Below are 13,170 nucleotides of genomic sequence, written 5' to 3' on the forward strand. Positions count from 1 at the left end.
AAAATGTTATTTATTACGTTTGATGTGAATTTTAATTTGGTGACATTCATCAGAGTTATATTGTATTCAATAGATTTTTTAATGAAACTGTGATTTGTCTATAAATTCACAAAATATGATAGCTAATTTGTTACCTGGACTCCTGCAAAAAACTCCTTGCTGGTGTTGTATGCTGTAGGTACACCGTCAGTACTTTGTCTAGCTCTTATACTACATGTCACCTGTTTGGTAATTAAAATAATTTACATAATTTTGATTGTACCAAACACAAAATGACTAGTTTGAATATAGTGATTTCTTTAAAATAAATTCGAAACAACAGTAGTTTGCCGATTCTTCAAGCTCATGAAATCCATAGAACAGATCTTTCGCCTCTGCTATACAAATTAAGGAAGACAACACAAATTAAACTGAAGAATTAAAGAAGGAAACAGTAAACTTTGCACACCGTATAACAAATATCCTGAATCGATACAACACTGCGCTACAATTCTTCAATAGAAATGCTCTGAGACAAACGGTTTGAAAGCTAAGGTAGAATGAGAACATGTATACATGGTATATATATATATTGATATATTGCTGTTCGGGGTGAGCCAATGCTCCGTGTTAAAGACCATACTTTGACCTATAATAGTTTACTTTTGCAAATTGTAACTTGAGTGGAGGGTTACCTCATTGGCACTCATACCACATCTTCTTATATCTATGTAGTGTAAATTTTTGTAATAACTAAATAAAAAAACTGGCTGTAACTAAATGTTAGCCTCGCATCAGCCAAATAATCGTTTATTACAACAAGGAGATAATTCGAACATTGTCATTGCCATAAACAAATAAAATTGATACAAGGTTAATAGTAACACAATATTTGTAAAACTTTTGGATTCATGTCAATCGCGCAATAAAAATTTTGTCATGGTTTGTTTACGTGATCAAAATGTATCCTAATTAATCTAAGAAATAAACAGCTTACCCAAAATCCGAGTACTTTAGGTCCATTGGAATGTTTATCCCAGTCTTTTCTATGAAGAACACCGTCAGTGTCTAGCTTACTGTATGGAATTTTTGGCTTATACGCGACTTCTTTCTTGTTAATATACCAGGAAATGTCGAAGAAATATTGTTGGTACTTTGAAGGCATCGCGACTTGACATTGGAAGGCCAAATTTCTAAGTTGAGAGTTAAAATTGAATGTAGGTATGAATGCCTTTACTCGTGGTGAAACGCTGAAAGTTATACTGAGACCTGGAAAGAGAAAAAAATGCATGATCTAGCACACATCCGCTATAAATTATATAATAGGGCCAATGTTTAAATACTGTGTTTAATCAGTGGCTGAATAGATTGCTGTTTTTTTTTTTGTTTTGTTTTTTTTGGAGGGGGGATAAGTACAGCATTGATACCCACGTTTTTGTTTTTGATGATAGGATAAAATAAACTCAAAAAGTCAGGCTTTAGAAAGTTGTATTTGATGTGTAATTCAGTCCCACTAATCCAAGTTGACAAAATTTAAGTAAATAAAAGTTCAAACGAGTAATATAACGATTTGATATTTGAACAAAACAATAAACCCAAAACAATTTTAAACACAATCAACGCAGGAAAAAATTTAATTTCCGTGTAGCGATCAAAACTGTTAGATTATTTTATAACATTATACTTTTATTTGAAAATAAAATATTGAATCATTGTCTGACCATTTCTAAATACTAATTAACTAAGATATTTAAATGACTGAACATAAGTAAATAGTTCTTAAATGTCATACTGTTCACGTCAGTGTTGAATCTGTGACAAAGTATACAACTTACGATGACATGGCTCAAATCCAGATTCCGATGACATCCCTGGTTGACATGGAGCTGGTGGTCCAACTGGATATAAGAAAAACATTCTTTTTAATAAAAAAGGGAATAATGACAGAGGGATATTGAAAGATATTTAGTCGAAAAGCATATTATTAACGGTATCAATTCAACTGCACCAGATGAGTTGTTTGACAATCAAAATATCTTTAGTGATGCTCGGGGCCAAAATATTTATAACCCGAAAACTTCTCTTAAAAAATCCAGAAGAGCTTGTCTCAATATATATATATATACACAAGTCTAGATTGAAAATAATGTTCAAACCATTGATTGTGACGGATGAATACTGCGACTTCTATACGTGTGTATGCAAAACAAATGTCTTGGTAACGGCGGGGGGGGGGGGGGTCTAAATATACCACAAACATCATTTTCTAAAAGACCAAAAAAGAATATTTTAACAAACTCATTCGACTAGCAAGTCGAACAACTTCTGTGCTTGAACTCTGCTGACTGCCATTTGTGATTGCAAAATAAATGGATCACCAGTAGTAACAAAATTGATCGTATCATTAATTAATTACCAAACAGAAAACAATTAACTTGCAGAAAAGATGGTATACAGCAAAGACGAGGTTCAAACATTTGTACACCATATCCGTATTTCGATAAGTACATTCAATTTTTCTCTTCAGTGATGTAAGGAATCGAAACGGTATTTGAAAGGCTATATAATTTACCTCAATTTATGATAGACTCTTGAAGTTTGAAAATGTCGAAATAGGATGAACGGATAATATAAACCCGAAGGCAAATATAATACAAGCCCAAACGAAAAAATATAAACAAATCTAAATTGAAAACAACGTTCAAACCTATAGTTGCGTTGGATTATATTACCTGTACAATAGCGACCAGGGCATGCTGGAATTGCTTTTAAGTAGAACACGTTGAAATCATTGCAGTTTTGTGCTTCAACTTGGAAAGTGCTTTCACAACATGATAGAAACCCTCTCTGGCATGCGTTTAAAGTAATCCTTTGTCCTTGCTCTGGAAGAGTTCCTGTTAAAAGATGTTATCATCGCTCTACTGTATTATATTTTTTTAGGAACTATTTCATACATGCACATATTTTATACGAAAATAAAGACAACTAGGTTTTTTAATTGCTGGCAATAACGGACGACACCCTCGTTTTCCAATTTCCAGGTTAACGACTGTCATTTTGAAAAAAGGCCTCCAAAGATATCGAAGATGACATTATTCTTGAAAATCCTTTTGATATAACCTTTATATATACAGAGTCTATGATTTCGTCGAATTTTATGTACCTATTAACTAACTGTCTGCTTAATATTAGGCAGATTGAAAGATCAAGGAGCTCTCGCCGTTGCCCTGTGTTTTGTCCTAAAAATTTAACAATTTTTAGCTGAAACGTGACAATCTAAGCCCTTCGTAGATATCAAGGATGACATTATTCTGGGAAATCCTTTTTATACAATCTTCATATATACAAAGTCTATACATTCGTCGAATTTTGTGGATATTGAAAGAACAGGGGGTATCACCGTCATTTATCAGTCTCAGGTAGGTTTTCAATATATATTTCTTTTTTGGGGGGCTTTCCATATATATTTCTAAATGTTTCTAGAGTGATCGGTTTCTGTTTTTGTTTTAAGAAATATTAGATATAACATTACAGTTTTGATGTCATTTTATTGATAAAAATCTATATTACTTAAAGACAAATATGCAACTTACATAAGCATTGATAAGGGTTTATATTCGAGGACAACGAGAGTTTAAGACAACTTGAAAGGGTCATAAAACGATTTCCTACGTATCGTTTTGCTCCTTTCAACTATAAAACTCATGCTTTTAATGTTATCAAATATATATTTTTTAATGATTTAAAACTAAATTTGAATATCGAATATCGAATAACAAACCGGCTTCTAACTTCACATCCATAAAAAATAAAAAAAAAAATGTATCGATATTTCGTACTGAATAGCCAAAAAAATAGAGACTAGTTTTCTTTCTACAATTGTAGCTCGTACAGGTAAGTTCTATATATATATATAGTTCAATACATTACATAGATGTATGCATGTATGTACTATATTGATAATATAGTTTCGACAAATGTTCGAGAATGATATGAAATGTATATTGCTAAATGACCTTGCTCCATCTATCTCTAAAAATCAATGGGGTTATGACCTAAAACTACATACCGTTTAACCACACTGGATACAATGATCCGCATCTTAATATTGCTGGACATTCAGTGGCAATGTTTCCATTTTCGGGAATCCTGTACCATCCATCTCTAAGAAGTCTACGATCGCATAAATCAGGATCATTCGGACCAAGAGCATAATTTACGGAACGAGTAGGCTCGTCAAGAAGTCGGTTGTTTACTGGATTGCATGGATCTTGGCAAAGAAGACCTATTTAATGAATAAGACAGTTATTGTATCATTCAAATTAAGAATTAAGATAATAATAAATTGATAAATATCAAAACAAGCACCGACGTATGTGACCAGTCCTATCCCCAACCTCCATCAAATCAAGACATATAATAATAACAACAATAAATACGTTCTTGACAAATAAATCAAGCCCATTAACTTAAAGAAAAGCGTTATATACCACCAAATAAGTCAGGTATACAGTAGAAAGGAATATTCAATAAGATATGAAGTAATAAAAAAGTATTATACTAATGATTAATGTTCACTTTGAAAATATTGTGGAAATATATTGAACCGTGTACATGTTGTATATCCATAATTCATTAAGTCAAAAGCATTGCTTTATACTAAGGCAAATCTAAAAGGAGTAGGTCCGGTAAGGGTCGAGTTTGGCCTCAAATTTCAGGTTCATCTAACGAAAGATTTTGAACACTTTTTAACCACTTAAGTGTCTATTTCAGTTGATTCAATTAGTTTATATGTGAAATATTTAAACTGATTTAGTCATTAAATACGTTCCAATCCAAGCTTAAATATGAAAAATCTATCAAATATGCCAAAAATGTCACTTTTCAGATGTTTGTTGTCAGAAATGAAAGTTGACGCATCCGTTTTCATACTCAACCTTTATATATGTTATTTACTATCATCAAATACAACTTACGATTCAATATTAAGAATAAACACGAATGCGGCCAGTTTCAGTTAAGACGGAAACCGTCTAAAATTTAACTAAAATGCTACAAATGTGAAGATTTTGGTAATTTAGCATGACTAAATGATGCTAGTACCCGATATATGTGCATTGCATTTTCAAAAAAAGTCCAAATTTTTGTAGCAGAAGCATTCTACTTTCCAATAAATAACTGAAAGTTTACATTTTAACAATTTTGTAAAACTGCTATATTTTAGGGCCAAAAAGGGGTCTTACTGAACCGAATCCTTTACTCATTAGAAGATGTATTGCACTCTACCTGTTTATTAAACACTATTCATAAAATGAACCTGCTCTTACAACTATTGATAAAATCTGTAAAAATTGAAAATTTGCAAAAGGAAATACTTTATTATGCTTTTTTTAAAATTTTTTTTTATCATAAAACCATTAAAGAATTTATAGTGTTTCGTTGTTTTTGTTGTTATTCAAAATGGTATTTACAAATTGATTAATATATTAAATTTATAAATGTCACTGAACACAATAAAAATATATATAAAAGGTTTGTGTATTGTTTTTTTTTCAAAATAGCTAAAGACAAGAAGATCAAATATACATGTGGCAATTCAAGGAAATGTAAACACATAATAACGTGTGGCTTTAACACCTCCTCCATCAAAAAGATAAAATAAAATGACCAAACACGTTTATTTAAATTCAAAATGATCAATGATGTACCTTATTTCCATTAACATTTTTAAATTTCACAACGGATAATTAAAGAAAATATCATAAATTAAGCCAGTATTAAAGCAACGCATACTGCACAAATATACCCTTTGCACTTAAAGTCCACTAGAAGCGGTATAGACCCAGTGGCAGTTATCAATATAAGGACTTTATTTATATTGTGATTTATTGAATAGCAGTACGAAAATAAAAATACCTAGATGTACGTGTAATTTAATGTAAAACCATTTGATCTTACCTTTTATGAAAAGAATTGCTATGAAAACATAAATACACATGTTTCAGTTCAGTTCTTCAGTTCGTAATTGACCGTTTTTTGCGCTTTTTCGATGCACATCTAATTGATATCTTATTGCATTTTGTAATTTACAATGAGTTTAGAAATACCATTAAAATTGCCTCAACTGATTAAAAAATCAAAGCCCAAAACAAGCATGTTTTTGCATGTTTTTGCAATCATTCTAACGATATGATTTAAGGACTAAATTAAGAAATGTTCAACTCTAATTGTATGTCCCTTTTATATCTAATTTCTTTGGGATTATAATTCCAAATTGAGATTAGTCGTTAAATTAACAGTCAATAATTCAAATGCCTATACTATACTATGTTCATTTATACTAATTGATTTATAAACCTGTTTATATTCATGGTTATAATACAACTTCGTTAGTTTATATAAAATACACTAATGTAACAAAACAACCTATCAAAAGTATTTTTAAACACAGTTTATATAATTTACGTAGTATATCTTAATATGAAACTTCTAATAATATGTCAAGTACTAACAAGTACTTGATGTTGATGCAGCAAAGCACGTGCCACTTATGGTATTACAAAATAATGTAATTGAAGTTACATGATTAGGAAGTCTTCCGGAATCGATAAAATGTTTAATTAAATGAATATAAATTTACTGTTTTCTCATTGGCTAGGATATCCTCCTTGATAACACATTATATTCACCGTAGAAAAAATCACGAGAGGTTAATATAAGTTTTGGAAGAGTCTCTGTTTTCCTAAATATAGATATCCTAAGGCAACGCAATCTCTGGGGTTGATAACTTATTGTATCAACTTCATTAAAGCCGATAACTGTATATTGCCATATCATCATTTTTTTCTCGTCGTGAGGTGTTGTTGTCGTCGCTACAAGTTATCTCCAAATGCACATCTTTTTGAATTTCTCTTGTAGTGTTGTATCAAAAACTGTTGTGTTGTCTTGTGTAAGGTATGTTTTGTATTCGTGTCTTTGTTTATGATTTTGTTATCAGCCGCAAACACAATACATGACTGTATACCAGAAGGAATACGTAATTACTTTTAGGTGAATATGTGTATATAATTTAATTTTGGATGTAACGCGTTTTCTGATTGGCTGACGTTGCTTTTTTTATCAGCCCATCGACATAATTTTGTCATGTGACCGTGACGTCATCAACTTTTTTCATGATTTACTCCGGTTTAAAATGGAATTAAGAATTAAATTATAAGAAATTACTGTAATATTTTTCTGTCTATTCGAAATAACATAAAAAAGGTGGTGCACACTTTAAATAACCCGCTACGCACGTGATTCAGTGTGCATCACAAACTGTGAAAAGAATGCTGAATTTTAATAAAATAAATTGGAATTAAACTATAAGTGAATAGCACCAGTTTTACACTTCAATTGATTTTAGTAATTTATGTTTGTTGTTAATTATAAATGTCAATAAACAAATGGTTGATTTTGATATGGAAATAGGCATGCGTGTGTCCGGTAGTTAATTATGTTCGATTATGCAAAAAAGCTCCCCCCCCCTTTCACTTGTAAAAATAAAAATGCACAACAACAAAACGAACGTGCAAACACAGTGAAGTACACTTTGCTTTGATTTTGTTCCGAAAACTTGACCACTATCCATCACCTTATTTGGGACCGTCCTTTGAAATAAGGAACTGTTCATTTTCTCCATTATGTATGCTCTGTGTTTTCCTTTCTGTCATGTCAGTTTAAAGTGTACTAAATTATAATGACATATCCGCCGCTGTGTGTAGAAAAAACAAGCCTAGCAATATGAATTAAGTTATACAGGTAGCTGGTTGACCGTTATGGAATAACCGTTTCACATATGATATCGGAGGTGTTCCTTATGCATGTTATGTCGTAACTACAATTCCTTTCATTTTTCACGAATGTGACCTACCCAATTAGACTTTTAACCGGATTTGTAATAAGCAACACGACGGATTCCACATGTGGAGCAGGATCTGCTCACCCGTCCGAAGCACCTGTATGTTGAGTATTATTATTTGTCTGTTTGTCTTTTTTTTTTTTAAGCCATGGCGTTGTCAGTTTATTTTCGAGTTTGACTGTCTTTTTGGTCTCTTCGCCCTTCCTAGTGACATAACCATAGTTGATTAGAAAGTATAATTTGAATTTGATACTAATACAATAAAACAGTCGTCAAGATTACTTGATAACATATATTTTCACAAACATGATCGTATGTAGTGCTCAACCTTTGAACAGTGTTATACATTATTCTATCAACATTACTGAAAACAGCGCAATACTATGAAATACATACTATTGAGAACATTGTGAAAATTATCTGTGTCTCGCACTCGCGCATTAGTTTCTATCTAACAAAATGTTTATCAGCTAGATTTACAGTACATTGTTAGGTTTACCAAGAGAATCTATTTGTTAAGTTCAAATAACTTGACCCCAAGGTGGACTGGGGAATAGAAATATGGTCACCTGGTCTTCTCCCGACCGGCAGTAAAACGCTTGTCAAAGTGGGGCGTCCGTTTGGCTGTGCGGGATGTATCAAGTTCGCGGTCACGTCCTGTCAGAATGGGGACGTTAAATCCGATGCCTCGTGTAAAGAGAGTGCCACGCTCTTTGCACGTTAAGAACCCTTGTGACAACTCATTGAGGGGTCCAGTCCAAATTTCCCAGACCATCAACCCAGATAGCTTCTATTATGACAAGACCTACCTATTGCATTTATTGTGAACTTGTTCTCGTCCTTAATATGCATGAAATATTTGCCACTGGACGTTAAGCAACCAACAATCAATCAATTAATCAAATAACTTGAATTGGATTGGCAACAGACATAGCCTATGGAAGCCCTCGCCATAGGGATCTCTGTTGAATATGAGTATCCAGAAAGATGGAGATGTTACCGGTAAACAAACCTGTGATCTTCGACATAAAATATTGTGATCCGGTATGAAAATCTAGACTTCGTTTGGATTGAAGTGGAACGTACCTTGCATGAAAAGCCTATATTAACCACTTCATTATGAGGATATGACAAATTCAAAATTGTCTTTACTGCTTAGTCAGCCTGGATTTAAATATCGAATTAATTTCATACTGATTTGCGCCTTTAATTTTGTCACCATTTTCAATAGCATTCTGTTATTTGTTTTCGAGTTTCATTTTTATATAATCCGTACGTCATAGTCGTTTTTTTTTTTTTATTTTCAATTGTGTAAGACTTTTAGTCTTTGAAAGACGTGGCATATTTAAGAAGTTGTTTTTTAGAAAAAACTAATTACAAAATTAATAATTCATAGGGTTCATAGAAGTTTGGATAATAATATAATACGCTTCCCAATGCTGAATTAAGTTAGTTATTTACTTTAATTATTAGTTTTGAGAACTGTTCAATATAATCAATTGTGAAACACATACATGTAATGTAGACATTGGTACAGTAAAGTTCATATAAATAATTATCAATATGTTTTATTATCTTCAATGTGGGACTTTGAAAATATTTCAACACGCGATTAAAAAAGAAATAGCTCAATAATAAAAACTATCATTAACATACATATATAAGTGGACAGTAACTGTAGCATCAATCTAAAAGATACATTTCATATATTTGGAAAATCAGTAGATGAGGAATATTTATAAACAAAGGTCAAAGTCTGTTTTGGATAATTCGGAACAAGAGGTGTAGTACTTTCAAGTTCATTCGAAACAAATGCTTTAACATTTTATGTATTCAGAAAATTCAGGAGATGATGAAGTTACAAAAAGGTTTGATATTTCTGCTTCTGCAAGGTAAGTCCGATCCTATTCTGAAAATAAGGCAACAATTTGCTCCATTTTTTTATGCCCCACCTACGATAGTAGAGGGGCATTATGTTTTCTGGTCTGTGCGTCCGTTCGTTCGTTCGTTCGTTCGTCCGTCCGTCCGTTCGTTCGTTCGTCCGTCTGTCCCGCTTCAGGTTAAAGTTTTTGGTCGAGGTAGTGTTTGATGAAGTTGAAGTCCAATCGACTTCAAACTTGGTACACATGTTCCCTATGATATGATCTTTCTAATTTTAATGCCAAATTAGAGATTTTACCCCAATTTCACGGTCCACTGAACATAGAAAATGATAGTGCGAGTGGGGCATTCGTGTACTGAGGACACATTCTTGTTTTCTCATCTTATCATTAATTGCAAATGCGACAATTAGTACCTTATAAGTTTTAAATTAACTGACTTAATATTTCTTTAACCATGTGTTAATTGTACTAGTGTTAAATTACTGAACACCGATAAGATCACTTTAAAAATATGTGAATAACTGTTTCTTATAATAATGTAAATTAACGGTTGCTCTGAACACAGGCAATAGCCCATGTTAGTGTATTCAGAACAAGAGTGGAGTACTTTAAAGTTTATTCGGATTAGAGGCTAACGTCCCGTCAACTTGGGTGTGTAGCTTTACATGTTAACAGACAAATTAGTACCAATCTGATGTGATTTTTATGTGATGTTTATTGTTTGTTTTCAAGTTGACATTTTTGTACTTTTACAGCACTATCCTAGGTTTATGGACGGGTGGGTAGGGTTTGTTGAGCATTCACAAGCAAGTTTATCCAAAAACATTCTTTAAACCTGCGCCAATTTAAGAGCATGCAGTTAAGTGATTGTCGTTTGATCATGTCTGTCGTAATTGTTTTATGTAAACTGATTTGCTATAAATTAGGCCGTTATTTTTTTCAATTGACTGGTTTTGTATTTCTTGTGTCAGGGCCTTTTTTATAGGTCTGTTTAATTTCATATTATAGATTAAAAATATGTATTTCTATCACCGTTTTAATCTGTACAAGAATGCTTTTTTGTGGATCGAATCAGTCAATTAAATGATTGACCTTTGCTTCATTTTTAATTTTGACATTCGTTTACTTTAAATATTGATCACGCATAATGTATGCGGTATTCATCTCTGACTAAGGGGCTTAATTAAAGTTCACAGGAATACGGATTCAATGAGGTCGAATTATTCACCTGCAAGTCAGTAATTTATCATCATTGTTTCTTAGCTTATTTGGACAAAATTGAAGGCTTTATATATATGTATCTCGTACCTAGCGCCCCACCAAATTACTAAGCAGATTAAAATGGACCTTATTTCGATGTAAAAATTAAATGTGATTAGACGGAGAAGACCGCTTATACATGTACAAACATTGAGACGACCTTTTTTCAAACTGTTTTAAAAATAGTAAAAAGATACCGACTTTATAAAATTATATATCTTTTTTTAACCTGAAAAACACGTTCAAATTGTTAGATTTACGAAAAGACAATACTTCTATATTGAATATCCATGTGACAAAAGAAACCAAGTTTGAATGCACATGATTGTTTCAATATATATTTATATGGTTTTTTGAACAATATCCATTAAATATTAACATGTGTGAAGTTTCAGTTTGACAATCTTCTAATGCAATTATCTCTAAATAATGAACATAAAACATCATTTCATTGTATGTATATTTCTAGTAAGACAGTTTAACAAATAACTATTTAATACGAACGATTGTTGTTTAGAAATACAGTTTTATCAGTATCGTCACCGGCATTGTTTGGATATTGATTTTCTCGACTTTTACATAAGAAGAGTGAATGTTCTGTTCTGTGTCATCGGTTTAGCCACTGATTATACAATCTTGGATTAAATTTTTATACAACAATTTATGTGTTAAACCAATATCATTGAATGGTTTGAGACGTAAAAATAAGCTTCTTTAATCAAAGATTAAAACCATCTTAAAAAGAAGGATTAAATATCCTTTGTGTTTGATTATTTATAATTCATTAAAGGGCTACATCATCAAATTAAGAATGGAAATGGCGAATGCGTCACAACAACTCGACCAAAGAGCATAGCACGTTTTGACTGACAGTTACATTTGCAAGCTATACACATAGTTCCGTGGAACATATTTACATTTTTAATACATTGATGTATTTCGTGTCTCACATATATTTGTCCCTGTGTTATGTTTTCATGTGCGTTGTACTTTCGGCATACATGTTATCGGTTAGAAAATATATTTTCCACTTCTATGTACTAGTATATAAGTAGAACTACAAATTTGTTTTATTTTATACGACTCAAAGTAAATTAAAGCAATACCTTTTATTAGTTTTGTTTAATTTTGCAAAATAAACAACTATTTAACAAATGTACATGTTTGAAAATACATTTTTGATGAGATAATTTCTCTGAACTTGCCAATCTGCGCTGTCAACGGACAATTCCTAATCAATATTGCGTTTCATTGTAACATTCTACAGGGTCAAATAGAGGATCATGTTTTGTATTTTTTTGTATCTACACATCGTTTATAGTGAACAGCAGTTTACAATATGATATTAATAGTTGTGTCTGTTGTGAATGTCATCGTTTGTACAAACATCTGAATCTTATTTTCAAAATGCCGTAGGTGTTTTCAGTAACAGATCTTGTTGACCTATGTCTTACGATGTATTTTATATCTGCAGCTGTACGTTTCTTGTGAATTATTTTGGTGTAATCAGCCATGGTCTAAATCCATTTGCTCTATCGCCAAGGCGCCAACAATATGTGATAACGTTACGTTCGAAATATACAGCTGTCATTAGGGCATGTTTATATTCAAAACAATATTTTGTCCGTTCAGAATTATGCAAATCACTCTTGTATTTCTGATGAAATCGAGTTGTCTTCCTTAACTTGTGTTCGCACAATCATTTTATATGTTTTGCTGGTTTCCATGTTGTTCAACATTGTTTAATTTCTATACCTTCTAGGAATTGTCCTCAATTTAATACACTATTGTATGTGTCTTAAGATTAACTCAATTTTAGGATGTATTTTATGAGGTTTAATTGAATTCTTTAACCCTCTTTTATCACTATGTGTTGCAACATCAGACATGTTATTATACAATAATGACTTGTGTTTTCAGGAGAGCTAATTCTTTTTGTTTTTCTCAAGTTATGATTCCTTTTTTTGTTTGTAATCATTCGTAGGCAATTTAACTTTCGGCTTTTAGTTTCAATGTCTGTTTGTTATCTTTCGCCTTCTTTAAAACAAAATCAGTGTTATATAGTCTTATCTTGTTTTTAGAAATTATCTTTATTTTTGGTGAAAACAGATGTGACTTTTTGTCTACTTTAAGCAGGATCTGGTTACT

At 31.8% G+C, this 13,170-nt stretch overlaps 1 protein-coding gene across 2 annotated transcripts in view; it reads right to left on the reverse strand.

The window, feature by feature from the left end:
• The window catches only part of LOC143076879 (von Willebrand factor D and EGF domain-containing protein-like), a 33,282-nt gene extending 27,237 nt beyond the window's left edge, over positions 1-6,045 (reverse strand). For both annotated transcript variants that reach the window (XR_012978821.1, XM_076252767.1), the window contains exons 1-6: positions 5,938-6,045; positions 4,049-4,264; positions 2,712-2,873; positions 1,815-1,877; positions 977-1,248; positions 135-221 (exon numbers count right to left, since the gene is read on the reverse strand). Coding sequence is in view for 1 of the 2 variants with exons in the window: in XM_076252767.1 (XP_076108882.1) it covers positions 135-221; positions 977-1,248; positions 1,815-1,877; positions 2,712-2,873; positions 4,049-4,264; positions 5,938-5,977 (840 nt within the window). In the remaining variant the exon portion in view is untranslated. The remainder of the gene's footprint in view (positions 1-134; positions 222-976; positions 1,249-1,814; positions 1,878-2,711; positions 2,874-4,048; positions 4,265-5,937) is intronic.
• Between the last annotated feature and the right edge of the window lie 7,125 nt (positions 6,046-13,170).

Source organism: Mytilus galloprovincialis, chromosome 5, assembly GCF_965363235.1.
Source record: "Mytilus galloprovincialis chromosome 5, xbMytGall1.hap1.1, whole genome shotgun sequence".
NCBI classification, from domain to species: domain Eukaryota; kingdom Metazoa; phylum Mollusca; class Bivalvia; order Mytilida; family Mytilidae; genus Mytilus; species Mytilus galloprovincialis.